The sequence below is a fragment of the Leptonychotes weddellii genome, chromosome 12 (assembly GCF_054177405.1).
Source record: "Leptonychotes weddellii isolate Sample4059 chromosome 12, ASM5417740v2, whole genome shotgun sequence".
Classification (NCBI taxonomy): domain Eukaryota; kingdom Metazoa; phylum Chordata; class Mammalia; order Carnivora; family Phocidae; genus Leptonychotes; species Leptonychotes weddellii.
The window spans coordinates 62,308,224-62,335,889 of record NC_138380.1 but is presented as its reverse complement, the minus strand read 5'-3'; the positions used below and the strand labels follow the sequence as shown (position 1 = coordinate 62,335,889).

At 41.4% G+C, this 27,666-nt stretch overlaps 1 protein-coding gene across 2 annotated transcripts; it reads right to left on the bottom strand.

Annotated features, from left to right (window-relative positions):
* On the bottom strand, window positions 1-27,666 carry PON3 (paraoxonase 3). Of its 2 annotated transcripts, none has more exons than XM_006730659.3 (9): window positions 27,544-27,666; window positions 25,937-26,007; window positions 18,972-19,027; window positions 13,869-14,034; window positions 8,842-8,968; window positions 5,225-5,425; window positions 3,904-3,985; window positions 3,519-3,647; window positions 1-882 (listed from the first exon to the last, which is right to left on the bottom strand). In XM_006730659.3, exons 1-9 carry the CDS (start codon window positions 27,615-27,617, stop codon window positions 724-726), a joined length of 1,065 nt encoding a protein of 354 aa, XP_006730722.2. In that variant the 5' UTR covers window positions 27,618-27,666; the 3' UTR covers window positions 1-723. The 2 variants fall into 2 exon arrangements, with proteins under 2 accessions (XP_006730722.2, XP_030881039.2); XM_031025179.2 differs by having other exon boundaries at window positions 27,559-27,659.

Sequence of the window (27,666 nt, the reverse complement as noted above, 5' to 3'; positions counted from 1 at the left end):
TTATCATATAATTATGGGTTTATTTTTTTTTTTAAGATTTTATTTATTTATTTGAGAGAGAGAGTGAGGGAGAGAGCGAGAGAGCACAAGCTGGGGAAAAGGCAGAGGGAGAGAGAAGCAGACTCCCCCTGAGCAGGGAGCGTGAGGCCAGGCTCGATCCCAGGATCCTGGGACCATGACCTGAGCTGAAGGCAGATGCTTCACTGCTTCACCGACTGAGCCACCCAGGTGCCCCTAATTACAGGTTTATTTTTACCAAACATGTAGACTGACAACAGAGACAATAAAATTGAGTGACCATTACTAAGAAAGTTATTTAAAAGGGAGCCGGGAAGACGTCGAGGAGGTGGGGCTTATGCACCCATGTTCTGTATCAAATTCTCAGAATTTTTGCTAAACTCAGCTAATAGCCAAGGCATCTACTAGGTGTTAAGATGGACATAAATGGACTTTCTGTCTGCCCTACCAACCATTCACACATAGATTAGTGTCACTGTAGCTATACCAACCCCAAACACCTTTTCTTCAAACAACTCACATAAATTCCCTCTTTCCTCTTTAAAAACTCTAACCTCCTTTGTCTCTCTGGGACACGCTCTCAATTCTAGTCGAATCTACGTCTCCCATGTTTGCAATCCCGAAGACCCCAAATAAACGCATTTATTTTGCTGCTTGCCATTTTGTTTTTCATTGGTTGACAAGACTTCTTGGAAGGTCTGGAGTCTAGAAGAGACAGTACAGAGCTTTGTGGAATACCGTGCCTATGAGCAGTTTTCCGTGGTACACAGAAGCCACGGAGCTTCCCTGAATCACGGAGCCGTTATTGCCATACTCGGTGCTGATTTTAGGCTTCTCAGACAAAACGTTCCTGATGCGAAGTACCTGTCAAGAAAAGATTATTCATCAGTTGCTGTATGAGCAAACAGCTGCCAGTGACATTTTCTTCTCAAATATTCCAGGACTAATATATTTTCCAGAAATCAATACAGTGAAATTTGTGTACAATTTTTTTTTTTTTGGTATTCTGATGAAAGTATTAATGTTCTAATTATATCTATGCAGTCAAGTGAACTGGTGATCTGACATTCGCCAGATTCCCCAACAAGATTGTTTACACAATTTTGATAGTTCAAGGCATCTCCTATAGAAGAAGGAGGTGAGAACCAGTGGGTGCTCTTACCTAGCTCTTACCTAATTCTTGAGTGAATAGTGTTCCTCTGTGGGAAGGGTCTTGCCTTTGACTAGGCCTACTGTGTGGGGAGGGAAACAGGACAGAGACGATGAAGGGACACCAGTTAGCAAGCCAACCTGACCTCATAATCAGTAGGATGGTAGTTGTCCCAGCTGGAACCCCCCCTCGCATCCATAACGTGGCTAGGAAGCATAAAGAATGCATACTTTGGAATTCAATCTGACACATCCCACCTACTACCGTTATTGATCCTCAAGATTAACACGCTTTAGTTTGCTCATCAGTAAACATAAAAGTGCTCAGTTTTCTAAATAGCCTGGATGAAGTTCACTCAAATAGGACATGATAGGAATTAAAACCAATTAGAAATTCATGAGTCATGAATATGTATCAACACTTATTAAGAATAGAGTTTAGTTGAGTTTTGTTTTTTCGTCTTAAGAAAGATCCTGTAACTTCATCTCAGGTTTGTTACATGAAAATACTCAAACTTGGAACTCATGTAGAAAAGTTTAGCCTCAACCACAAATGAAGGGTGTCATTGATTGTGAAGGAAGAAGTCCTATCTAAAATAAACCTATGATGAACTTGAAAATAGAGACATGAGAAAGATTCTAAACAATTTTCTAAACATGCTATGGATCATATTTTCATTATCTTATGGCAGACATTGTTGGGTGTTTGCAAAAAAGTAATACGTCTCACTTTTGGGGGCATGTATCTGAAGCCAAGGTAGATTGCTAGCTTAGGGTAACAGTTCCTTAGGCTCTAGGCTCAGACTGAACTTTTGTTTCTCTTTATATTTTTTGGTGTTTTTGCTTGTTTGTTTGTTTGTTTTTAAGAAGCTGTGACTAATATGTTAATAAAATAGAGAAACAATTTTTTTTCTTTTTAACTGAGGAAGAGCAATATTGGAAGCAGAAATAAGGGTATGTTACCAGGGTCAATTACCAGACTAGGGTTTGAATCTCAATTTCCCAACTCCCCAAATCTAGATTCAAACATTATATCTTTCTCCAAAACTTACCTTCTCAATGAGGCCTAACCCTGATTTCTCTATTTAATAATAGGACAGCCCATCCCCCTGTTCACAGCAATCCTGATCCCCTCTACCCTGTTATACTTTTTTTCCCATAGAACTTACCATCTTCAAGCTTGCTATATAATTTACTTTTTTCTTATGCTTATTTTTCATTGTCAATCCCCCCTCCAGAAGAATAGAGATCTTTGTATGTTTTGTTTTCTGACACGTTCCAGGCATTAGAACAAAGTTTTGCCCATTATAAGCACTCAATAAATTTTTGTGAATTAATCTCTCAGAGTATGTGTACCAAGAATTTATATCTATATTGAATTTACTAGAGATCTGTTATTCTTAAACTCAATGCTATAGAAAATTCTGCTCTTGTTTTTAATGCCATATAAAATTCAATGATGTATGCTACTGTTTTAGAAGATATTTTTTTCTTTTTTTATGTAGGTTCCATGCCCATCATGGAGCTCAACACAGGGTTTGAACTCACGACCCTGAGATTGAGACCTGAGCTGAGATCAAGAGTCAGATGCTTAACCGACTAATCACCCAGGCACTGCTGTTTTAGAAGAGATTTTAAGTAACACAAATAGCATCTTTAAAATGAGACAGTCTTCAACACTATCATATATATTAGAACCTGCTGGAAAAACTAATTTTGTTTTTTTAAAGATTTTATTTATTTATTTGACAGAGAGAGACACAGCAAGACAGGGAACACAAGCAGCGGGAGTGGGAGAGGGAGAAGCAGGCTTCCCGCGGAGCAGAGAGCCCGATATGGGACTCGATCCCAGGACCCTGGGACCATGACCTGAGCCGAAGGCAGTTGCTTAACAACTGAGCCACCCAGGCGCCCAAAACTAATTTTGTTTTCAGACTACAGTCGTTTAAAGCCTTTCTTTTGAGCTTCGTAGTAGGTAGTGTGAAAAAAGATAGCCCCACATAGGACTCTCTCTTTGCCTAACTTCAGGCCCTTCTCAGATTGGAAATATGATATGGCAATCTAGGTCAATGTGAATAATCAAGCTCCTACTTATCTATTCTTCCCAATAGCAAGTACAGCCCTTGCAAGGATGGGACATGTTGTCTAGCACTGATGTTAAACTGTCACCAGAAGACCTGAAAAGGTTAATGGGCTGTATCTCCCCATCCTGCCAAAATCTCTGCTTTTTCTATATGCAGAACTTGTTCATTTCTGGAATACCGCATGTGACCCACTAAATTCTCCCAAGTCACATCAACAAATTGTTCTTGCAGCTTTGCCTGTGAGCTCAGAGAAGTATAGGAACTTACTTCGGACCCTGGAGGATCCTCAGGGTTATAGATCAGCAGCTTCATGCCATTGGGATGGCATCCTGCCCAAATATCTCCGGTGTCCGGATCCACAGTTAAGTTATCCACTAAGGTGCCCAGATGTATTACCTTCCAACAAAGAGGAAATATAAAGACATTGTTTCAACTTTCTTCTCTACCACTCCTCCCTCCCATCAGCTCCTTCTGGCTCCTGAAAGGGGTCTTTTTAAGGGCCTTACTACTGAATTTTAGAAGTGCAAGCACAATCTCACCAATGTTCTTCTAAAATAGTCATGTTTCCTGCATTCAAAGAGCACATTCCTAGGTCAGGCATGGGAGCCGATCTAAGAGGCCATGCTAGGTGCGCAAGCCAGGGGACTTTTACCTTCACTTGAGTTAAATCCCAGTTCTCATGTTTTTTCAGTACATGAATGTTCTGAGCAGTTACATCAGCTGCATAGATATACCTTTGAAGTAAATAGCATTTACATGTAAGCAAGTAATATTGAAAGATGACATTAACTTTTACTTTGGAGGAGAAGTCTAACAATTCACAAGAGTTCCAAGTGCCACTGCAATGTCTTTCTAAACCACAGGACAAGAAGATAATACAGTCTTACTTTTAGTATTCTTCAAGAGCTTTAAGTAAGCTTTAAATATGAGATGTGACTTTAAAGTAATGACCTTGATGTTTCTAGGTGACATATAAGCTCAGTCTCATGACTTAGGAGTCACAATTTTTTCCTTAAATTGGGTGGAGGTAAGCAGATCTCTTTATTATAAGGTCAAAAGAGTCTATACTTCCACAAAAAAACTAGTGCTTACAAAGAAGTATCAGATAACCATGAGGCTCAATCACAATCATTTTTAAAAAGAGGAAGAACACTTAGAGTTGTTTTCTTTTTTTTTTAAAGATTTTATTTATTTATTTGACAGAGAGAGAGATAGCGAGAGCAGAAACACAAGTAGGGGAGTGGGAGTGGGAGAAGCAGGCTCCCGCTGAGCAAGGAGTCCGATGCGGGGCTTGATCCCAGGACCCTGGGATCACGATCTGAGCCGAAGGCAGATGCTTAACGCTTAACAACTGAGCCACCCAGCTGCTGCTAGAGTTGTTTTCTATAGGGATCATCTCTATTATCTCAAATGCACATACTAATATTCATGGGTGTGTTTCTTTTTTAAAAACCTTCCATTTTAAAACACTTTAAAAGAGTTTCTCATAGAATATCATGCTGCATAAAATCAGATTTTCTTATAGAAAAGTCTACTGTAGTATATCAGTAAATCTGAAATTCATACAATCACAATGCCCAGTCTAAGTCAGGTTTCCTTCTCTAAAAAGAACTTTTGGGTAACTCAACTTAGTGTAAGTGGTTAAACACCTTTCAGCCTCATAAAGGGCAGAGATATTGTGCATTTATTGTCCTTTTCAGTGTGTTGGGTAACTGTGTTTCTAGAGTCACATAATAAATTGAAACAAGGACCTCACATCCTTGAGTCCACATCCTTCATTTCATTGGGGGGGAGCCTGACATGTAAGAGGGCAAATGGTGTGCTTATGATCACCCATAGAGTGTGAATCCTGGCCACATCTGGTCCGTCCACTTATATAGTGACTACTTAGGCCTAAGGAAGTAAACACCTCTTAAAGGAAGGAATCCACTAAAATGTCAAGAGCAAAGTATTGGAAAATTATAAAAGCTTACTTTTTGTCTAGTGAGACTGTGATCCCATTGGCAGAACTAAATCCTTTGGCTGCCACTTTGACCTCTCCTGGACTGTAGAAAACAACATAAGTCCAACGAAGATCCATGATAATCTCTAATAGTACCAAGAAGAAGTTGGTGAAGTAGTGGTCTCTCGTGGCATAAAACTGTTCTGGTCCAAGAACCACAATGTCATTCAGGCTAAAGTGAAAAAAAGAAAGAGAGAGAGAGAGAGCAAAACCCATGGAGTATTTAAATATCTAGATTGTTGTCAAAAACCTTGAATTTCAAAGACCCTTATGTTCATCAGTTTGAAAAAGTATGCATGAAGCGGTATGAATTCCACACAAAGGACATGATTTTTCATTGCACCCGACGGGTTTTCTTTTAGCCGTTTATTATTCTCTCAATCTTCCCTTCCACAGAAGTCAGCAAAAACACATAAAGATACAAACAAACCTCAACTCCAAATTGTTGACTCATAAATGTCAATAATGGTTGTGTGGGGTGGTCACCAATAGTTCTGGTTCTCTTTCTTCTAGAATGAGGCTTCTCCATGCCCTGGATGTTTGGCCCAGCCATGTGACTTGCTTTTGGCCAGTGAGATGAAGTGATGTGGCGTGTGGCTTCTGGATGGAAGACAAGCCAGTATGTGACCCACCATGCTTCCCTTACTCTTCGACAGTAACCAGCAACTTTTCTGATGACTGAAAGTGTGGCCTCTTAGAGCCCTACATGAGGACAATATAAAATTGAGTCCTTGAATCATTTACCTTGGACATGTAGCCTGAGTAAGAAAACAAAACAAAATTTGTGGTTTTGAGCCACTAAAAACATTACAGTTTTTCTTTTCTGTTATTGTAACAATTTTTTTCCTATTCTTCTATCACAGAAAGGATCAACCTCTACTGTCTTTCAGCGTTGAGTCCATTTCATAAAAAAGACAAATTCTTCTGTTTGTTACAGCCTTGGAGCAGGCAAACTATCCACTAAAAAGCCAAACTATTTTTCTCAACACAGTAAGAAGGATGTTCATCACGGTGACTGAGAGTCTGGCTTTGAATTCAGACCAATCTAGGCTAACACCCTGGTTCTGCCACTTCCAAATAACCCAGTCCATCTTGATCTTTATATCAGGATTGTGAGTGCTCTTCATTCTTGCTTATGTTCTTCGGTATTATTAAAATTTTTAAATGAAACAAGTCATACTCTCATAAGAGTAAAGAGCAATAAAGTCATTGACATTTTGGAAAAGAAAAAAAAGAGATGGCGACTTGAAAAAAAGTAAAAAAAAAAATTAAATACTTTTAGATTGAATTTATAAAAAAATTTGGATGAATCAGGAAGTACTTTGAGGTTTTGATTTATAATGACTTTCCCAGGGTCATTAGGCCACTCATCTTTTGGGTCTCAGCTTAAGCATTCCTTCTTCCAGAAAGTATTGGCAGACACCATAGGTTCAGTTCGATCCCATAGCACCTTGTTCTACCCCTTGAAATGCTTGGTTAAGGCTGAGTATCAGGGCACCTCTCAAAAATCCTCTTTAGGTCCTCAGAGCTTCACCTGCCCTGTTCCAGATGGCACTTCTTCAACCAGTTCTGCCTGGTTCTGACAGACCTTCCATAGCGTAGCCTTATACAGCCTTACCTCATTTCTGTGATGGGCCTCAGGCTCCTGCTTCCAGGCTTCTGTGTTGATGCCAAAGCACAAGGTATCACCAGACTTGACTTGCACGTGCACAACCAGGAATGTGCAAGAGTTAACACCCTTTGGGGCAAACCTTGACTCATAGGAGAAGGGACTTTCTTCTTGTGGCCAGATTGTCCTAAAATGAGGCTCGTGTTGCTTATGTTGCTTACAGGAGGACAATCCCATGATTTCAAGCAGTTGCACTTAACAGTGGCTGGCTTAATAACCACTCACGATAGCCTCCCCCTGTGTGAGCTTCCTAGTATTGCCGTGACAGAGTGCCACAACCCGGGGAGTGTAAGACAATAGAAATTTACTGTCTCACAGGAGGCGAGACATCTGAAATCAAGGTGCTGACAGAGCCATGCTCCTTCTGAGGGTTCTGTGGGGGAATCTGTCCTTGCCTCTTCTAGTTGCTAGTCGTTCCAGACATTCCTTGGCTTGTGGATGCTTCACTCCAATCTCACGCTCCATCCCCACATGCATTCTCCCTGTTTGTCTTCTTATTAGGACACGAGTCATATTGGATTAAGGATCCACCCCCACTTTTAATACAACTTCATCTTAACTAAGTATATCTGCAGTAATCCAATTTCTAAATAAGGTTATGTTCTGAACTGTTGCAAGGTGGGGGGTGGCTGGTTAAAATTTCAACGTATCTTTTTGAGAGGACACAATTCAACCCATAATACCCCCTCGCCCTGCCTCAGGCTGATCCCTCACTTCTGGGTCCTGGGATAGTAACTCTCCAATGAAGTAGTTGCCAATTGAGTTTTCCCTCATGCTGTGCTTTCACGGAAAAGAACTCGTTCAGTGAGGTCATATGTCACCTTTGCCGGTTAGGTAAGTCAGGCCAGTGAGAGAACCCCCATTTCGCTGAGGACACTGACGCATAGGCTGAGGGATTCATCCAGTTTCTCAGTCACCCCGTGGCGGTGACTGTGAACCCAGTGCAATGCATCATGGGAAGAGTTCATTGACCCCCCAACTTCACTTCTTCTGCCTCTGCTTTTGTCACCCCCAAATTCTATGAGGAGAAATTCATACATGATTTTGAGAAAGAGAGCAAAGGAGAAAAGGTGACCTTCCTTCCTTTTCTTTTCCTATTCTTCTAGTGCAGGAAGGATTAACCTCTACTGTCTTTCAGCGTTGAGTCCACTTCATAAAAGACAAATTCTTCTTTGTTTGTTACAGCCTTGGAACAGGCAAACTACCCACTAAAAAATTAAACTATTTTTCTTCTCAACACAGTAAGAAGGATGTTCATCACAGTGACTGAGAGTCCAGCTTTGAATTCAAACCGATCTAGGCTAACACCCCGGTTCTGCCACTTACAAATTATGTGATTTGGACAAGTTAGTTAACCCGAAACTTCTTAGGTTCCAGTTTACTCATGCCTATTACTAAAGGCTGTTAGGAGAATTAAATGAAGCATTTTGACACAGGGCCTGGCACATAGTGCTTAGTAAATGTGAATTTTTATATGTGCCTACAGCCTTTTTTCAAATGCTGCCCTAAAGCTTTTATCAAACAAAGGAATGGCCCATCTGGAGGCCGGTTCTAACACCCAGTCAGTAGGCTCTCAGAACACAACCTACTGGGACAATTAGAAACAGATGTAGGTGTTTGAAGAGAGCCCAATAGTGGGTATTGCATTGTTGTGGTATGGAGGATGGAATTAGAGCTGGGAATCTAATTGAGTACCTTTATAGGATTAAAATGCTTTCAGAAAGTTGGAGAATATAAAGATATTCAATACTGAATACAGCAATTTCTAGTGAGGTGCTGGGCAGTGTCACCATGGGAACCTCTTGAAAGCTTTAGGAAAAAAATGCTACAAAACAAAAGTTTAAGCCTGCTGAACCAAAGAAAACAAAGCACACAGCAGAGGTGCAAAATAAATAGTACAAAATACTTTAAGTCCATACCTTTTGAGAAGTTCATGTTTTATAGTTTTCAGGTGTACAAGAGAACGTTGTTTTTCCTCAAATTTAAATTTCTCCACCGTGGACTTCATGTGGGGATGATTCACAACATAAAGATACACAGTATGGTCTAAGGTGGAAAAAAAGGCATAATTTCCAAGAAGTTTACTTCTATTGCAACTATTATTATATTACTAGACTTGGTGTACAACTTGGTCATGTTCAAGCACTTTTCTTATATACCTTGCATTTGATTCCCACAGCATACCTCCTAGGTCAAACGCCAGAATCCCCATTTTACTAAAAAAAATTGAGGCTCAGAAGGTGAATAACTCATCATCAATTTCACCACCTCCAAGTGGCAGAGCCAAGCCCAGACGTTTCTCAGTGGTCTCCTGAGCCTCATTACATACCCTCTCCAACAGGAAGATACAGAACTACAATGGCACATAGACGGCCAAGGTGGCCCTTCAACAAAAGAAGTGATTGCAAGCAAGCAAGAGGGTGCTGAGAATTCCTTCTGTGAGAAATGCTTACATTGCAACACATGCTCAAGAAATGTCATGGCTATGTACATACCTTAAAATAAGGAACGTGTCCCACTAGAGAATAAAGTTCTGACACAAGTCAACTACCTAACGTTGCAACCACAATATTTAATGAGCCCAACGGACACGGAAGTAAATATGAATGCCAGAGAAAGGAGACTAATCAGTTCTGGGTACTGCCATCCTCAAGAATGTTCACCTCTCTGTTTTCATATTGAAATGTGAACTGCCGGGGACAGGATGGAAGGTAGTAATCTGTTTTCTCAAAATACTGTTTTCTGACTTGACAGAAGCTCTAGGTCAGACGAGCTCTGGAGTTTGAAAGAGCCTGGCCCCATCCTCCCACTGCAGGACCTGATCTGTATTCATGTCCCCTATTCCTTTCTTGATGGGTTCCCAATCATGCAATAGAACAAGTGCCAGCCCTGAGATGCAAGGGTTATACTCAGGGCCCCTGAAACACACAGGTACTTTTTTTTTTTTTTAAGATTTTATTTATTTATTTATTTATTTATTTATTTATTTATTTATTTATTTGAGAGAGAGGGAGAGAGAGAGAGAAACAGCATGAGAGGGGAGAGGGTTAGAGGGAGAAGTAGGCTCCCTGCTGAGCTGGGAGCCCGATGTGGGACTCGATCCCAGGACTCCGGGATCATGACCTGAGCCGAACGCAGTCACCCAACCAACTGAGCCACCCAGGCGCCCAACACACAGGTACTTTAACCCTAATTAAGGAAAGGTGCTTCCTCACAGGTGAATCTTTCTTTTAGTCCAACCCAGCTCTGTTCCAGGGCCTGAGGTTTGGCAAGCAAAGCCTGAGTTGGATTTCAGCCCCCACGTGGCCCTTCAGCCAGACACAGCATGAACATTATATGTGCTGCCCTGGTTTTACCCCTTCTTTAGGTTTCTACTGGACCCCTCCTTCCATATAAGAGATGGTCGGTAAGAATATTTTTGGTTTTTGTCTTTTCATTCCATTCCAATTTATGTGTAATGTTTTGCCCTTATTAAATGCATAATTAAAGGAAGTAACTAATAAGTAAAATAAGATTGCAATCATAATATATTCAGCTTCTGAAAGTCTGATTAAATGCTTGAGGCTTAATCTGTAAACTGGTTCCATCTCAAAAAACAAAAACAAAACAAAATAAAAAAACGAACCCCTACTCCCCATGCCTCAAAAAAAAAAAAAAAATCCACCTCTAATACTATCCCATGCAATAAAAAAGCTCCAGGTTAATCTGGTCACTCATTACACTTTCTCCAATGAAGGTGTCCAGAGAGGGGTCAGGCCAGAAAACGGTGACTCAAATAATTTAATCAGAGCTTGGAGCCCTAATTTTACCCAAATAAAGGATATAGGATTAGGAAGAAGACCACCCGGGTTCTACTTCTGGAACTGCCATTTATTAATGACAGATGTGAAGTCACATGTCACTGCATTTCTTCAAACTCCATTTCTCCATCTATAAAACTGAGTATTAATATCTGCCCTGTCTCATGGGGTTCACTCATTTATTCATTTAACACATGTTCATAGAGCACCTACTATGCAACAGACATTGTTCTAGACTATGGGAATCCAGCAATAAACAAGTCACACATGATTTTATGGTGACTGTATTCTAGAGAAGAAAACGGAGGAAATAATTAGTAAATACAAGAATACTGGAGAGGGGAGATGCCTTCTTCATAGAGTGGCACCCACTTAAAGAGTGACAAGCTTGGATCTAAAGATGTGAAGGAGCTCACTATAGAGCAATAGTGGGAGAGGGAGAGAAGGTTGGTACCATTTAACATTAAAAAAAAACTTTAATTGCCATTTTGATGAGTGCTAAAAGAAGGACTATACTGAGAAGAAATATAATAAGGTTCACACCCGGAAACAAGATGGTGGAAAGGCTCCCTGAGAAGGTGACATTTAAACTGAGGCCTGAATGATGAGGAAGAGTAAATCAGAAGTGGTGGAAAGACATTTCACTCAGAGGGAACTGCAAATGCAAAGGCCCTGAGGCATGGAGCATTTTATAGGTCTAAAGGAAATCCAGTATGGCTGGTCCAGGGAGTCAAGGGGAAGGTGGTATCTGGTGAGGCTGGAGAAAACACCCGCATGCCAGAATACACACGGGTAGGCGCCTCGGATCCCAGGCCACTCTGGAGAATTGAGACTTTTCTCCAGAGTAATGGAAACAATATGGAGAATTTTAAGAAGGGAGGGACATGATCAGATTTGCATAAAAAATAACTCTTGCTTATGAAAATGGATGGAGGTAGTATAAGAGAGAAGGTATAGTCAGGGGGCCCATTATAGAATCCAGGGAAGACATGTTGGGGGCTTGGGATGGGACGGTGGCATCGAGGATGGGGAGAGGTGGACAGCTTGGAGAGATATTTGAAGGGTAAATTGGACAGAACATTGGAACTAGGTGACTGAATGGGGCAGGAAGGGGAGAAATACCAAGGCTGGGCCCAGTGTTTTATTTTGAGGAATAAAATATGAAAATTTTAAAAGGAATCCACTTATTTAAAAATGAACAAGTCTATTCATGTAGACCAAAGGAATTAAACAAAGATCTGTTGGATGAGTGAATTAATAATTATTAATCATTCTTTTTTTTTATTCAATAAAATCACTCCAACAAATGTATTCTTAACAATACATTGGGACTCCAGTATGAATTTGAAAGAATTAACACACAATTTCTTTAAAAATTCCGAATTGCAACACTTCCATTTGGCCTTTCCTTCACATAGTTACTATTAATGAGGTCTCACTGTTTTTATTTTCCACATGCCCTATGGACCCACAAATATCTAAAAATTAAATTAGTTGGGAATTATGAACAATGAACAAGTACCAAGTAACATCAGAAACTGTTGTTTTAAAGTATATACAATGTACTAATAACTTAGATTGTTTTGCAACAGTTTTTGTACGATATAATCCATTGTCGTTAAACTCAAGATTTTAAACTGTACAATTTAGTGGCGTTTAGTATATTCACAGAGTTGTGCAACCATAGCCACTCTCTAGCTCCAGACCTTTTTTATCAGCCCAAAAAGAGAGCCCAAACACATTAGCTGTCATATCTCATTTCTCCCAGCCCCTGCCAACCACTAAGCTACTTCTTGTCTCTATGAATTTGCCAATTCTGCACAGTTGATATAAATGCAATCATACACTATGTGGCCTTTAGCGATTGAATTCTTTCACTTAGGATAATGTTTGCAAAATTTATCCATGTTGTAGCATGTGTCAGAACTTTATTCCTTTTTATTGCCAAATAATATCCCATTGCATATACATTCATCACTTGGTGAGAACTTGGGTTACTTTCACCTTTTGGGTATTAGGAATAATGCTGCCATGAACATCTGTGTATAAGTTTTTGTGTGGACCTATGTTTTCAATTCTGTTGCGGACATACCAAGGGATGGAGTTTGGGGATCATATGGTAACTCTCTGTTCATTTTGAAGAACTGCTAAACTGCTTTCAAAAATGGCCACACTGAGGCACCTGGGTGGCTCAGTAGGTTGGGCATCTGCTTTCAGCTCAGGTCATGATCCCAGGGTCCTGGAATCGAGCCCCACATCGGGGTCCTTGCTCAGCGGGGACTCTGCTTCTCCTTCTGCCCCTCCACCGCCGCCCCCTGCCCCGTTTGTGCTCTCTCTCTTGCTTACTCTCTCTGTCTCTCTCTCTCAAATAAATAAATAAAATCTTAAAAAAAAAATGGCTGCACCAACAAAGTGTGAGTGTTCCAATTTCTCCTCATCCTTGCCAACATTTGTCATTGTCTGCTTTATTATTATTATTATTATAACCATCCCGGTGGGAATGGAGTGCTATCTCATTATGGTTTTGATTTGCATTTCCCTAATGACTAAGGATATTAAATATCTTTTCTGTGTTTATTGGCCATTTGCATATCTGTTTGGAGATGTCTACTAAGATCCTTTGTCCATTTTTTAATTGGGTTGTCTTTTTGTTGTTGAGTTGTAAGAATGATTTATATATTCTTGATATAAGCCTCTTATCAGATATATGATTTGCAAATATTTTCTTTCATTCTTTGGGCTATTTCTTCACTTTCTTCACGGTGTCTTTTGAGCCAGAAAGTTTTTAATTTTGATGAAGTCTAGTTTATCTTGTTTTCTTTCATGTTATGTTTTCTAATGTCACACACAATTATTTTCAAAGGCCTTTGAGTTTATATGTTAGATTTCTGAGAACAGTCTCCAAACTGGTTTTGAAGGTCAAATGGAAAGAGAAGGAGGTAAGAGGAAGAAGGAATGACCACCTTGTAGTCTCCCTTCTTTAATGTGGTGTTTACAAATGTTTGGTACACATTTATTATCTTACAAATATACATCTTTCCGGTAAAATAAAATTTTCCCTCCTTTCACATACACATTGAGTTGTGGAGGTTGAGTGGCTTGTATTTCCCTTGTTTACCCCTTATTTTTAAACATTCGGGCTTTACCTTCATCAATGAAAGTACTGATTCCGTGTGGATTAAATGATGCTTTGTCGAAACCATCACTGATGTTTAGTGCCTGGACCCTTGGGTTTGGCTCATTCAGATCTATCAAGAAAATCTGTCCTGGCTCATCTGGTGCAAAGTTTGGCATGCCTGGATATTTTAATCCCTGTAAAAAATATAAAATAAGTAAATGCATATATATGCTTCACAGTATTTTCATATGGAAGCTAAAATCTCAAAGCCTAACAAAAATATTCAAAGACGTGCATTTCTTTTAGATTTCTGGGATTTTTCGCTCTGTCAGCTGGTGCCATTATCTGATCTGAGGGATTACCAATGACACCTGGGTCACTGGGAATGGGAATGGGAATGTGAGAAGAACCCATATTCAATTACTAATATAGAGAGAAAGGGTGAAGCCAAAAAGTGTAATGCAAGACACTAGGCTGGGTTCCTTTGTGTGAGTCCCTTGGCCTGCCATGCCTCTAGTTCCTCTTTTATAAAAAGAGAAAGTTAAAGGGTAGGATTGCTAAGTCCTGAGAGTCTGTCCTTTCCAGTCCTGATAGTCAGCAACTAACCTTCCTTAAAGCAGAGACAAGGGGTATATGCTTTCCTTACATTGCTCCCCTCCCTACATCCATTATATTACGTAGTGACAAATATTAGAAGCAGCCAAGAATTCACATAGGGGAACCAGTCACGTAAAGTTGACTATTTCTGACCTATGTTGTCCCTATAGTTAGGTCTCAAAATTTGGACATGAATCCTTTTCTTCAAATACTGCAAAAAGTTTATGTCAGTAACCTGGACAGTGGCTCTTTCTCCTGGAAGGACCAATAACGCATGTCTATCAACCAATAATAGGCAATGGGCCTTTGCTGCATCCCAGGTCATTGTGTCAAACTTGGAGTTGGTTTGTGATACACCAATGACAAAACTCAGCCCACTTCCTCCCTGGCACCCTCCCCCATCACTCTGATATATATTAACATCAACAATTTTATATCTTTTCTTGTACCCTCATTTCCATTTATAGTCAATTTAAATGATCTCATTCTTACTCGATCTTCTGTCTTCCTGTCCCCTCCTTTTCTTATAATCACGCATACACACCTCCACACACTTACTTACAATAATACTATTCTCGGCCCTTCCACTGTCTTTCACCCCACCCCTGGGGGAGTCAATCTTTAGTTGCAAACAACCCCATATACGTCTTCGAGCTTTTTAAAGAACAGTTCTTCTATGCCTAAATCTTACCAGAAACCTGGCTTTTCCCCAGACATTGACAATGACATTGCAGAAGCCCATCCGAGGAGGTATAATTCGGCTTCATTTTTCTTAGGTCACCTCACCTGGAGGAGAGATTCCCCACGCCCCTGGCCACAAACTTCTCCTTCCAGGCCTTGAACCTGTCATCATCAATCAATAGTCAGTCTTCTAAGGAAGTCACACACTTTGCTTGCTGCTTCCTTATCAAATTCCTGCCAACTCCCCTTGCCCTGGTCTAGCTTTTATATACGGCCAGTCTGAAATCTGCCTGAAAGCTTCTACAGCAAAGTTATCATCGCAACTTCAATCAGACCTTCAACACTGTTTATCAATCTCTTTGTTCATTCTAATAGGTAATCTATTGCATTTTCCCAAGTATCCATTCTCAATTTATTTTATTATCTTCCAGAGCACATACCTTCTTCCTCTTTATTCTCAATGGATGACTTTACCTCCTACTTCTCTGAAACAAACAAACAAACAAACAAACAAAAAAACCCATGGCACTCAACATGAATTTCCTCTGATTCCCTCCTTTCTGTCTTGGTAAGTCTTCAATTTTATCAATTTTCTTCCTTTCTCCCTCTTTTCTTAAGGAAAGAGTTTTGCTCTTCTGTTCTTAAGTTAATTACTTCCCCCACCTGTTTGTTTGGTTGCCTATTCTCGGGGACCTGTCTTTAGAACTTACAGTCTCTCTCTTGCTTTACCCCTCATTTCTCACCAGTGCCCCCTTCGTTTGCCTGAAAAATTGCTCATTTCTCCTTCCTTGAGACAAATCTCCTAATTTAACTACTCCTTCAAACACACGTTTATCTTGCCTTCCCCTCACTGTCAGCTCTCTTAGAAACATCACTTGGTCTTGTCGCCTGCCTTGAACGGCTCCAACTCTCACCGATTTGTAGAAGCGCCTCTATCGAGGTCATATCAGTGCTCTCCAAAATATCTCATTTGATAATCCCTCCCCCTTTCCTTATCTGTATCTCTATGGCATCTGACACTCTGTACCCCTTTATTCCTTGTCAAAAAAAAAAAAAAGTCAAAAGTAGACTTTCCAGATGGAAGTCCTGCTCTTCTTTCTGCCCCTTCCTCCTTCTATCCTCATCCATCCCTCTTTTCTTCTTGCTCTATACTCTTTCCTTGCAGACCTTATTCATAAGGTTTCAGATATTTCTCTATACCAATTATTTTCAGGTCTGCCCATTTACCTGGAACCTCTCTGTGGAGCTCTAGCTTGCAAGCATTCCCAACTTCTTCCTAACAGCAGTTAAAAATCAAATTGTCCAAACCAAAATCAACATTCTCTCCCCGAATCCTTGCTCTCATTTGTATCTATTATTCACAGTTAAGGGCATCAATGTTCTCCTCAATATCAGGCCATGAAATTCAGTCTTCGAGTCTACCCTTTCCTCAGAGTCAGGCTGTCACCAAGCCCAGCACCTTAGGTCATGGTAATAATGGACAAAAAATGTCAGAGACATCTAATTCTTCCCTTTCACCTGAGGAAAATGAAGCCCAGAGAAGTGAATTGCCTAAGTCAGTCACATCTTTAATTGTACACTCTTCCTGCCACACCATAAAGAAAGGTTTGACAATGGAGAACGCTACTCAGGAAGACAGCTCAAGGAAGACCACCTTAGCAAGTATCTTGGTAGCCTGGGCACACACAAAGGCACTGCCACCTAGTTCAAAGACTGGATGTTCTCGAAATTGAAATGACTTAATAGGTAAATAAGGGTAGGACATTGCAAACAAAGTTGACCTACATTAAGTGTCGTGGTGAATGAAACACTTCCAATAAGCGGCTTCATATGCACCCGGTTTTCTGTTGTAGGCAGTTGGGTAGGAATTTGTAGCAAGTCAGTGCAAGCAATTCTTTGGATATCATTTGTCACTGAAAATGGTGAAAATCCCCTGGAGGGGCAGCATTTTATTTTCCCCAATAGGCTACCTGTGAGTGTGAGTAGGCATTGAACTTCTCTACTGCCCTCATTGACCAGCACACGCATTCAGTAAATATTCAAGCACGTTGTACTTGTCAGGTAGTGCGTTAGGTGCTCAGCATGGCAATGGGCGCTCCACAAAGCTCTGGCTGCAAGGAGCTTGAAATCTGGGGAGGCAGCACCAAGCAAGCACGTCTGTTATGATGTGGTAGGGAAGAGCCTAGGCACAGAGAATGTGAGGGGCCATAGAAGAGGCACGTCGCCCAGAAAGAGCACTGGGGAAGACTTTCCTGTGGAATTAAAGTGTGTCCACAGAAAGGCTGACAGAGAATGAGGAGCTGGCTCCATAATGTGTGAAGAAGGCAGGCAAGGAGAAGCATGCCAAGTCCCAAGGTAAGGAAGCAAATAACCTGCTTGGCACCTGTCTGTAGACTGACTACAAATATCGCGCAGAATTTCTCTCTACGTCAGCAGCTTCCAAACATGCTCTGTGACGGCAAGAAAGGGAGATAGGAAAAACCAAGAACAAGGACTTGAATTTACTGCAGTGCAAAGAGATTGAAAATAAGCAAAAAAAAAAAAAATCATCCTTAGCCTAGGAGTTGTTAGTTTACAAAGAAGAACTCTATTACTTAAAGCCCCCTTGTTAACATTTCTCCGCTGAAAACCTCTAGTTTCTATACAGCAATAGTTCAGTACTTTTAGTTCCGGTGAAAATAGAAAAGAAGCATACAGCTGGAACTACAGATATTATCTCCTAAAAGCAGAGAAATCTCCCAGTTACAGAATAATCATTTTTAAAAGTCTATTTGGCATAACATTGAACATCTAAATTGACAACAGAAAATTTAAGACAACAGAGGAAAAGCTTTTCTAGACAGTTTTGTTTTAGTTTTGGTTTTGGAGGAAAACTAAGGAAATAAAATCCCTCCCACCCACCCACCCCAACACATATCACCACCAACAGCAACTTAAATCCAAACAAAACCCTACTATACTGTGCATACTTAAGAATTTAGAAATTCAGTCCATTAAGTGTTATTATATGTGTCCCCTTTTAGCCAAAAAGATATAGATTTTAAAATTCATGTTATTGGGTAGCATTCTATTGGCCAAAATAGAATATTTAGGACATGCAGTCCCAGCAATCAGAATTCACATTGAAAATGGAGTCAATTTGCTTGTTCAGAATCTTAGGTCGCATTCCAAATTGCAACTGTTCAATAAATACATGGCAATTTTCAATATCTTTACACCATATATATTTCAATTTATTGTATTTAATTTATTTATATTTATTTGTCAGTCCTTCACATAGCTTCATGATCATCCCAAACCTGTGAAGGTGGTATTAGAAATAAAATGCAGGCCCTTCTCTACTTGTCTTTGAAAGAGTTGGAAGGAATGGCAGGGAACCCAAGTTGGAAAGTGCTCAGGCTTTTGAATCGCCTAACATGGTCAACATATGATTCACAAACATTTCCTGAGCCTCAAACACAGGCAGGCATAGAGAGAAGAATACCAGTTAGTGAGAACATGACAACCAGAAACTGAGGTCCGGCAAACTAGGGCAATGATGGGGATGGACACTAGCAGGACAAACCTGGAGACTCGTCTAGGAATCCAATGGAAATCAATAGACAGTTATCGAGACCCGACTGAATTTGTAACTGCCCACAGGGAGCTGCCCACATGGGGCCAAGCAAACCTGGCATTCCTGTGGCAACCCAATTAGCCCTCTGGAATCCCCTTTTGGCTTTTTTAGTTGACTGCTTTAACCACAGTTGGGATAAGTGTGTAGGGGTCCATCTGGCAGCTCTAGTCGGCAACATTAATGTACTATCTATTCGGCTATTGACATGAGCGTCTGAGGGGCGTGGAAAATACTCACGCTGGAGATAAAAGCCAGCCCACTAGGAAGTATATCAATATCTTCAGAGCCATTTTCTGCAAAAGAAGTGAAGGATCAGGAAGATGCATGAACGAAGGCTTAAAAAGTAAATCTCACAGACAAAACCTTAGACTTCTTTTGGAAACTACATTAACTTTTTCAACTAGTTACTTGGGAAACTACATTAACTTCCAGGGATCCCATAGGCATTCCACTCTCCAGTAAAACCAGGGTCCGTTTCCCTAAATACTATAGTCTTTCTTTAGAACTCAATTTTCAGGAGAAAAAAGCAAATAACTATAAAATAAATCACAGCCTAGATTTATTCTTTAAATAACAACTTGTAGGGTATGCTCTGAGAGATTCAGCTTTATTCCCCATAGAAGACTGATGTGCAGATGGACTGATGACATTTGGAAAGTCTTCATTGTGAGGCTGTCTTAAAGGCCTCTCAGCCAAACATTTCTCTCTTCTAACTTGTTGAGGCCTAAAAATGTATCATTATCCGATCATATTGGGAAATTAGTGGGTAATTGTTATCCATTATAAAAGCAATATGTCTTGGGAAAGACTACCAAATATAGACAAATTTGAACAATTTAGTCAGCTCTCTCTCTCATTAAGAGCTGGTCCTGAGCAGTTTGCTATGAAAAGAGGCATATGAGAGGTGAGTTATGACGACGAGCAGGATGAATAGGGGGCTCACATGGCTCCTAATAGAGAGACAGACCCACAGAGGACGTGGTGGCGGACTGTATTTTACAAATATGGTAGAACCAACATGGATCAGAGCCACATGCCCTTCTTAAAATGTGATGTTCATATCCTTGCATCAGGAGGTAAGGTGTCTCCCGTTGAATCTGGGTGGATTTGGTAACTGCTTTGACAGATAAAATGAGGTAGAAATGATGCCACATGGCATACAAGGTAAAGTCATAACCATAGCTGCTGCTGGTTCGCTCTCAATCTCTTTCTCTCTCTCTCACTGTCACTCTCTCTCCTCTCTTCTCCCTTCCCTTCCCTTTTCTCTCTGTCTCTGTCTCTCTCTGTCTGCATGGGCCTTGGGAACTCTAAACTTAAATGTAGGAAGTCTGGGTACTTTGAAGCTACAGAGGAGAGACTATACAGAGACTACAGAAAGTAGAGAAGACACTGGAGGACTCACAGGCCACTTCACTTCTCAACCTTTGAGTCACCCTAGCTGATGCCAATGGAACGGCGATGAGCTGTGTCCACTGAGCCCTGTTAAAATTGCAAATTCATGAGCAAAGTAACTGTCATTTAAGTCAGTCACTCGGTTTTAAGGTGGTTTGTGACACAGCTATGGTGACTGGCACGTGTGGGGAGAAGGTGGCGTGGGGTAATGTGTGGCTAGTGGGTCAAAAGGCAACTGAGGAAGGAGGGGGAGGGGGAAAGAAAAGTGGGACAAAGCCAAATAAAACGCAAATTTGAATCAACAGAATAATGAGCAATGGGCACTGAAAATTAGAGAACAGAGGAAGATTTAATTAAATATTCGCTTACTGAAACTAATCCCCAACTAGTACCTGAAAATTAAATTAATCAGAGCGTTCCATTTTCTAAACATTCCAGTTAATCAAGATTTTGTATCTATGGTATCTTAATGGCTTGAAAGACTTAGTGCTATTTCCACCTAGAGTAAAACAGACATGGGGAGAACCCAGCAAATTGAATAAAGCAATTAAAAAAATCACATTGAATACAGGTTGGTTAATTTTTGAACCAACTTTTTATTTTTCTCTTACTTTTTCCTCTCTTGAACGCCACTTTTTGGTTTCCTTTTGCCCTATTTTCCTGCCCAATTCTGTTCTGGACATGGATATGCTCCAGGCCCTAACTGCCTTTGGCTGTTTCTCATGGCAAGCATCCCTTCTACCTGTGCAATCTACTCTAGTCCCCTGGCTTCAGGTTCCACCCATGTGCCGTTGACTCTCCAATCTCTAAATCGAGCCCGAATCGTTCTGCCAGTTTCCAGGCCTTTGTATTCACCTGTACATTGGGCATTCCTACCTGGCCGTGTCATTTTTCCTATTTAACACGTCCCAAACTGATCTGGACATTTCCCCTGTGAATCTGCTCCATTTCTTATATTTTGATTTCAGTCGATGGCACTACCATCCCCCAAGGACCCATCCCCTGAAGCACCTGGAGTGACCTTTGATGCTTTCTTTTTCCTTACTCCCCGAATCCAACGGATCACTCTAATTGGAGCTCTAAAACTTCCCCCTCTGGATTTGCACAGGAGCTTTCTAACAGGTCACTTCCGCTCTCCTGCTACCGCTCTCTGCACCTGCTGACAGTCATCATTGTAAATTGCAGAGTCGATCGTGTCACTCCCCCGCTTAAAACCCGGAGTTGGCAATAGAAATCTTAAGCTTCTTGGTCTGGACTCCAAATTCTCCACATGTTGGGCCCCGCTCTCCACTCTCTAGGCCAGCTGTGCTGCGGTTCCTCCCTTGGTAGCTGCTGAAATGTGTCAGCCTCATTCACCTGCCTGCCTGAGCACATGGGGCTCCCTCTTCTTAGCCACCCGCATCTCTCCCACACCACCTTCACCTCCCCTTGCTTGAGTATCATGGGCTCTAGAGAAGAGCTTGGGGGCCACCTCCTCAGCCTTTGCAACCTCTCCCAGTTCCCCTTAGTTCTAGCACCCACTTTATGTACTAATATGGTCACCTGTGACTACCGCCGCCATGATATTTCCTTCATACCTGGGCTGCAGCCTTCTGTTGACTTGTTGATTTCCTGCCAGACGGTAAGCCTCCTGGGAACAGGGACCAGTTTTCATTCAGTACACCAGCTTTTTTTTTTTTTTTTAAGATTTTATTTATTTATTTGACAGAGAGATAGAAGAGCACAAGCAGAGGGAATGGCAGAGGGAGGAGGAGAAGCAGGCTCTGCACTGAGCAGGGAGCCCGATGCGGGACTCGATCCCAGGACCCCGGGACCATGACCTGGGCCGAAGGCAGACGCTCAACCATCCGAGCCACCCAGGCGCTCCCAGTACACCAGCTCTGCACCCAAGGTAATCCCTGCCTTTTCACTATAAGAGCTGTCAATAAAGCTGGTTGACTGACTAAATAAGACAAACCATGTTAGTTTCTTGAACTGTCTTGTCTTTGAGTGTTAATTTCTGAGCATAAGATGTCCTGAGTTGTGTGCGCTTTAGTTTGGACCTTTTATCTTCCAAATACCATGTCACACACCCTCCGACAGCATTAACCTACCGCACTAGTTCAGCTGAAACAGGAGTGGGTGTGTTCTGGCGGTGCTGTATTTGTCTTTATTTACTGACTTAATCCAGAGCACAAGGATGCTGGTACTTTCCGTTCAGATGTGAAAATGAGTCACCAGCTGATTGCACGGTATTCCCGCCCCTCTTTCCCCACGTCCCCACCTACACTGCACCCGCGTGACAACGCGGTGCATCTTGGCAACAGTGGCACCTGTGGGAGTAAGAGCTCCCAGGACACCCTCCCCTGAGTGCTCCCCAAATACTTGTTAGCCTGTGCACAACTATCATTAAAACCCCGCCGGTTAAGTCTAAAATCAGTCTCATGAATAGGTATCTACTGCTTTTTAACCTGTCAGCCCTCTACCCAGCATAACTTTGTCTCCTTGGCTGTTAATCATTTTCTATAGGCACCCTGAGAAAGTGTCACACATTACGATCAATTAATATTATCACGATTTGACATCTTGGAAAGAAGATTCTGATAGCCAACTAAGAAAATAAATGGGACCTACAATGGAGTAGAAACAGATCTTGGAGATAGGGGAAGCTGCTGAAAGGGAAAAGGGATGGAGTGGAAGATAGGAAGACACCAAAGACAATGGCTGTTTACTTGATAATCCTGCCAAGGGTGGAACCCCAGTAAAGCTATTCGAATTTCATGTGCAGCTTTGATTAGATGCCAAGGGCAGCCAACTAACTTCCTGGTTAAAACAATCCTTGACTCTCAAAGCCTTGGAAAAAGATAAACTCAACACAAAAAGATCTTTGAGATATCATTTCTGAAGCTTGGAATTACTTCGCTTTTCAACTTTGCTTCCCAGAAAGAATACTGGGAAGGAAAACAAAATGAGGAAAGTTTCTTCCATCAATAAAATTAACCACAAAAGCCTGGATCTTGAAGAAAACACAAATCAGAATTCTTCTCCAGCTCTGTTAACTGCCTACCAAGCCCTGCCTAAAATCGTTAATTGGTTTTCCACTGCTTCATAAAGCTTCTCACTCATCAAATAGTTGGGTCTCGTGAGGATGGTCTCACTAGTGATTTTTACTTAGTGATTTATCCAGCCTGCCTTGTCTTGGTCAGCTCCATTTATTAATATTTCACCATTTTGCCTCTCAGATTTTCGGTTTTCTGCTGCCATCATAGTTTCCCGACACTTCCATAATAAAATGTGTTGTCAGTAGATAAGAGAGGCAGGGTCACATGACAAAGAGTACAAGACATAGAATAAAACCACCCTGGCTCATAATCTGGGCCCATCACCCTCTGGTTCTGGGCCACTAGACAAGTCACTTCATTCTGCTGTGTGTCGGTTTCCTAATCGGCAAGGACAGATAGCAAGCAGCACCCACCTTACAGGTCGGTTGTGTGGGTGATGTCAATGTTTGTAAAGAACTCAGCAGAAGGTTTATAGATGAAGGCAGTGGCATTATTTTTAGAGATATATCAATATCACCCTATTGACAAACTTGTTTAGTTCTCCAAATATAAGATGGAGATACGCCAATAGACACAAGAGGTAGTGTTTTTTCTTTTGCTCTCAGCCAGTTTCCAACCATTTCAGCCATTCTTTTCAAAATATTTAGATAATCAGAACGTTGATCTGTCTTACAACATTAGCCCTAGTTTCAGCTTCTCAACTCTATTTGAATTCTACTATCTGCTTGAGTCAGACTAGGCTTTAGCAATAATCTAATTACCCCACTACATTATTTGGCAAGCTCCTATCTTTTGAGAGAGAGATGTGTATAAGTATGAATATTACTCCACAAAACAGTAAACAAATGAGCAAATGTTACATTTCCCTTTTTTTTTTTAAATCAAATTAAATCTGCCCTGCACCCACATTCCACTAAACCGAAGGGAAATTCAATCTCAGTCATTACTGGGTCTTCTGCCAGGGTTGTGCAAATATCGTAGGTGGCAAGTTTTTAAAAAGCAGAATATTTGGGGAAGTCCATCTGGCCTTTATTCTATTCTAGTCACCACCAAATTACTCACTGCCAAGCCCATGTGTTCCTTTTAATTTACGAAGCTCTGCCACTTCCAGGTCCTGGATGGGCACATGATCTGTGCTTGGGCTGCGACACACAGTGCAAAGGATCCAGCCCCCCTGAAGACACCTTGCAGCCATTCTTTCAGGGGTCCTGCTCCATCCCCAGAATGCCATCAGGCAGCGGGGAAAGGATCCCTGTTATTAAAAAAATCCACATATTCTTATCCTTTGTCCATCAGAACCTTCTGAAGGAGCTCGGGTTTTTGAGAACAAAAGTCAGGAAGCAGCTTGTCCCCAGTTCCTTCTGTTTCTAGCCAGCAGCACACACCTCCTCCATGTGCTAGGAAGCATATTGGCCAAGGCTACTTTTTCTTTTCTTTCCTTTTTTTTCTTTCTTTCTTTCTTTCTTTCTTTCTTTCTTTCTTTCTTTCTTTCTTTCTTTCTTTCTTTCTTTCTTTTTCTTTCGAAATCAAGAAAGAAAAACAAAGAAAGAAAACCAAAATCAAAAAGACTTATTCTGTCCCTCTCTCTCTCTCTCTATATATATATGTATATATAGTCGAAATACATCATATATAAAGAAATATATGTACCAAGAAAAAGAAAATACAAACTCATATCACAATAAACTATGCTGTCATCCCGACACATACTGATAAATAAGTCACAGTCCTTGACCCTAGGGAGTTTCCTATCTGCTAGTGAGAGAGAGAGAGAGAACACTGCTAGCCATAAAATAAAGTGTGTGGTAGATGTCCTAAGTGAATCAGAGTTTCAGAGCACTGGGGAGTTCAGAGGCAGGAGAGGACTTTGCAGCCGATTTCAGGAAGCAAAGAGGAAGGAATCAGTGCAGGGGATTTCATGAGCAACCATGAGAAAGTGAAAAAGCACATTCTATGAACAGTGAACAGAATCTGCCTGGAACTGCTTTTCTAGTAGCAGTATGAGGGAGAATGGGGGGGTTTGGAGCCCAGATAAGCAGATACGGCAGTAACAGTAATGGGGTGAGCTCAGCCCTGTGCGGAACCACAGAGGAGGTTGATACCAACACATCTTATGAGAACAATGAGGGACAAGGGGAAAACATATGGCTCCTAAATATGGAACTGAGTCCCTTTGAGAATGGGGTTACCATACATAGGAGAAGTCTAGAAGAAGAGCTGGTTGTGGGTGAGGGTATGAGGGAGGAAAGGACAGAAATGGAAAGTGGTTTCAGTCTGGAAAAGAAGGCCTGCAGTTTGAGACGTTAGGGAGGCAGCTATGGAGTTTTGAGTAATTTTATTTTAAGACATCTGAGTAGGCTGTGAGGCTCCTCAGGGTAAAGGCTAGGTCATATTTCTCTTGGTACTTGCAGATAAATTTAGAAGGAAATGATATTTGAAGCCAGGAACACCATGAAGGAGAAGGAAGAAGAGAGAAAAGAAGATAGGCACTGGAAGAAGACAGACAGGGGAGTGAAATAGCACAGAATGGATGGGAGGGGCATGACGTCCTTCAGATGATGGAGAGATATCAGTAAGGAAAAAAAGATTGGGGGAAAAGCCACAGATTTTGACATTCAGGAGGGTACCTGGAGACCTGGGATGAGGTAACGTCAGTAAATGGGGCAGAGACCCCTGGCAAGAGGCTCTAAGGAGTAGCAGGGAATTAATGTAGTTGGCAGCCTCAGTCGGGTGGATGACGAGCAAGAAATTGCACTGTCACAGACATACCAAGTCCCTCAATGAGGTGGCAGTCCTGGGGTTCTACTGGCTCCACTTCCCGAGATGCATTAGCTCTTTGTCTGTAGAAGAAAAGAACACTGGAGGACAATGCACAGCACCCAAAATCAATGTCTAGACACTGTCTTGAATCACCCTCTTGTTCATTAACTTTGTCTCTCATCATTTACGGATGATATAACAAGTAAGTAGGTACCTCCTTTTCCTTATACTTATTTACATAATGTGGACATTATGTACATCATGCACCTATATCAGCTCATCTCACCCAATTATTGTTGAAAGCCTAAAATGCCATTATACATGGACAGCACGTTGCTGCCCGATAAATGATACCATAGAATAAGTAACTGAACAGTATTATTACTTGAAATGTACAGAGTAGTATTATGTAATTTGCTAAAGTATTATCTATTATAAATCTGCACTTTGGCTCCCCTTGGCCCCCTATAGTCTTGTCTTTTGACCCCCCACCAAAATGCTTTCCCCAAATTCAAGTGTCTCCTAGTAGCTAAACCCTGTAGCTTTTGCTTTAATTTCATTATTTAAAAAAAATTTATGCTAACTTATTTGGCAAAGTGTATAAAAGTCATCAAACTGACCACAATATAAACAACTGGCCAAATTATTTTTCAATATAGTGTTCCTGTTTCCACAGTGAACCATTCTTCTAAATACCAGGGATAATTTTAAATTTTTATTAGATTGTATGCAGGAAGAGTCTACACTTGACTTATCTTACTGTCGCTTTTGTAAAAATACACCTTGGATCTACCTTGCAATTATGACTTTTTATGATTCTCTCACTTGGGTGCGCTGGGAACAAATGTAACAATAAACATTCTCAAGCTGAACTAGAAAGTGTTCACAAAAGGCATCAGGCTTCCCAATAGATTCTAATGTGAACTTCTGAGATCAGCTTCTGCTTGGAGAAATAAACAAAAGCAACTTAAAGACAAGTGAGGGCAAGCAGAAGCTTTAGATCCACTCGGAAATGCATATCATACCTAATGTTTCTTTCTAGCCCAGTATATTGACTTCTCGTGAGATATTTCTGCCTATCAACGCTAGATCTGCCACTTCAAAAGGTCCTAATACTCGGAAAACGCCGGTGGTCACCACCTGCAAGTTTCAGCTCATTTCCCTGCTGTCTGGCTAGCTCTTTTAATCTAGGACGAGCTCTGTACCCCAGTACTCATCAATGTTGCACTGGCCTTGGGCAATGTCTGAGTGGGCTGTAAACATCCAGCTGGTGGCCTGGTCCCCTCCAGGTCCAGCCCTTCCAACGGAGTTCATTTTTTTTTTTTTTTTTTTTCCGGAGCAAAATGCGGAGGGCAACGTGGAAAAGGAGGTGGGGTGCGGGCACGACTTTCAGAAAATAAATGGGGGGCATTTCTGCTCTACCATCTTAGGAAAGGCAAACAGCTCACTTTTCCACATCAGTGCTTCTCAAGGGATAGCTTGCCGGGTGGAACTGAGGAGTGAGATTCTAAAAATGCTCTTCCCTACCTGCTAGGAAGGTGGCACGGGGTAGCCATTGAAACTTGGAAGAGGAGAGAAAGAACCAAGGACGCGCCCCCATCAAGATGCCAACTCACCTAAGTGCCACTAACCTCTCCCCGATTAGGGCCAGGCCGGCCCCAAGCAGGGTCAGAACCACCAGCTTCCCCATGGTCTCCGGTGCCCGGGTGCCCTGCGGCGGCGAGGCGGTGCCTAGTACT

Excerpts from the sequence above, each read along its gene's own strand:
- PON3 (XM_006730659.3), bottom strand. The coding sequence starts at position 27,617 with ATGGGGAAGCTGGTGGTTCTGACCCTGCTTGGGGCCGGCCTGGCCCTA. Across the intron at positions 8,969-13,868 it reads CAGTACTTTCATTGATGAAG|ACCATACTGTGTATCTTTAT; the intron begins GTAAAGCCCGAA and ends TTTCCACCTTAG. Across the intron at positions 3,986-5,224 it reads ACAGTCTCACTAGACAAAAA|GTATATCTATGCAGCTGATG; the intron begins GTAAGCTTTTAT and ends TTTACTTCAAAG.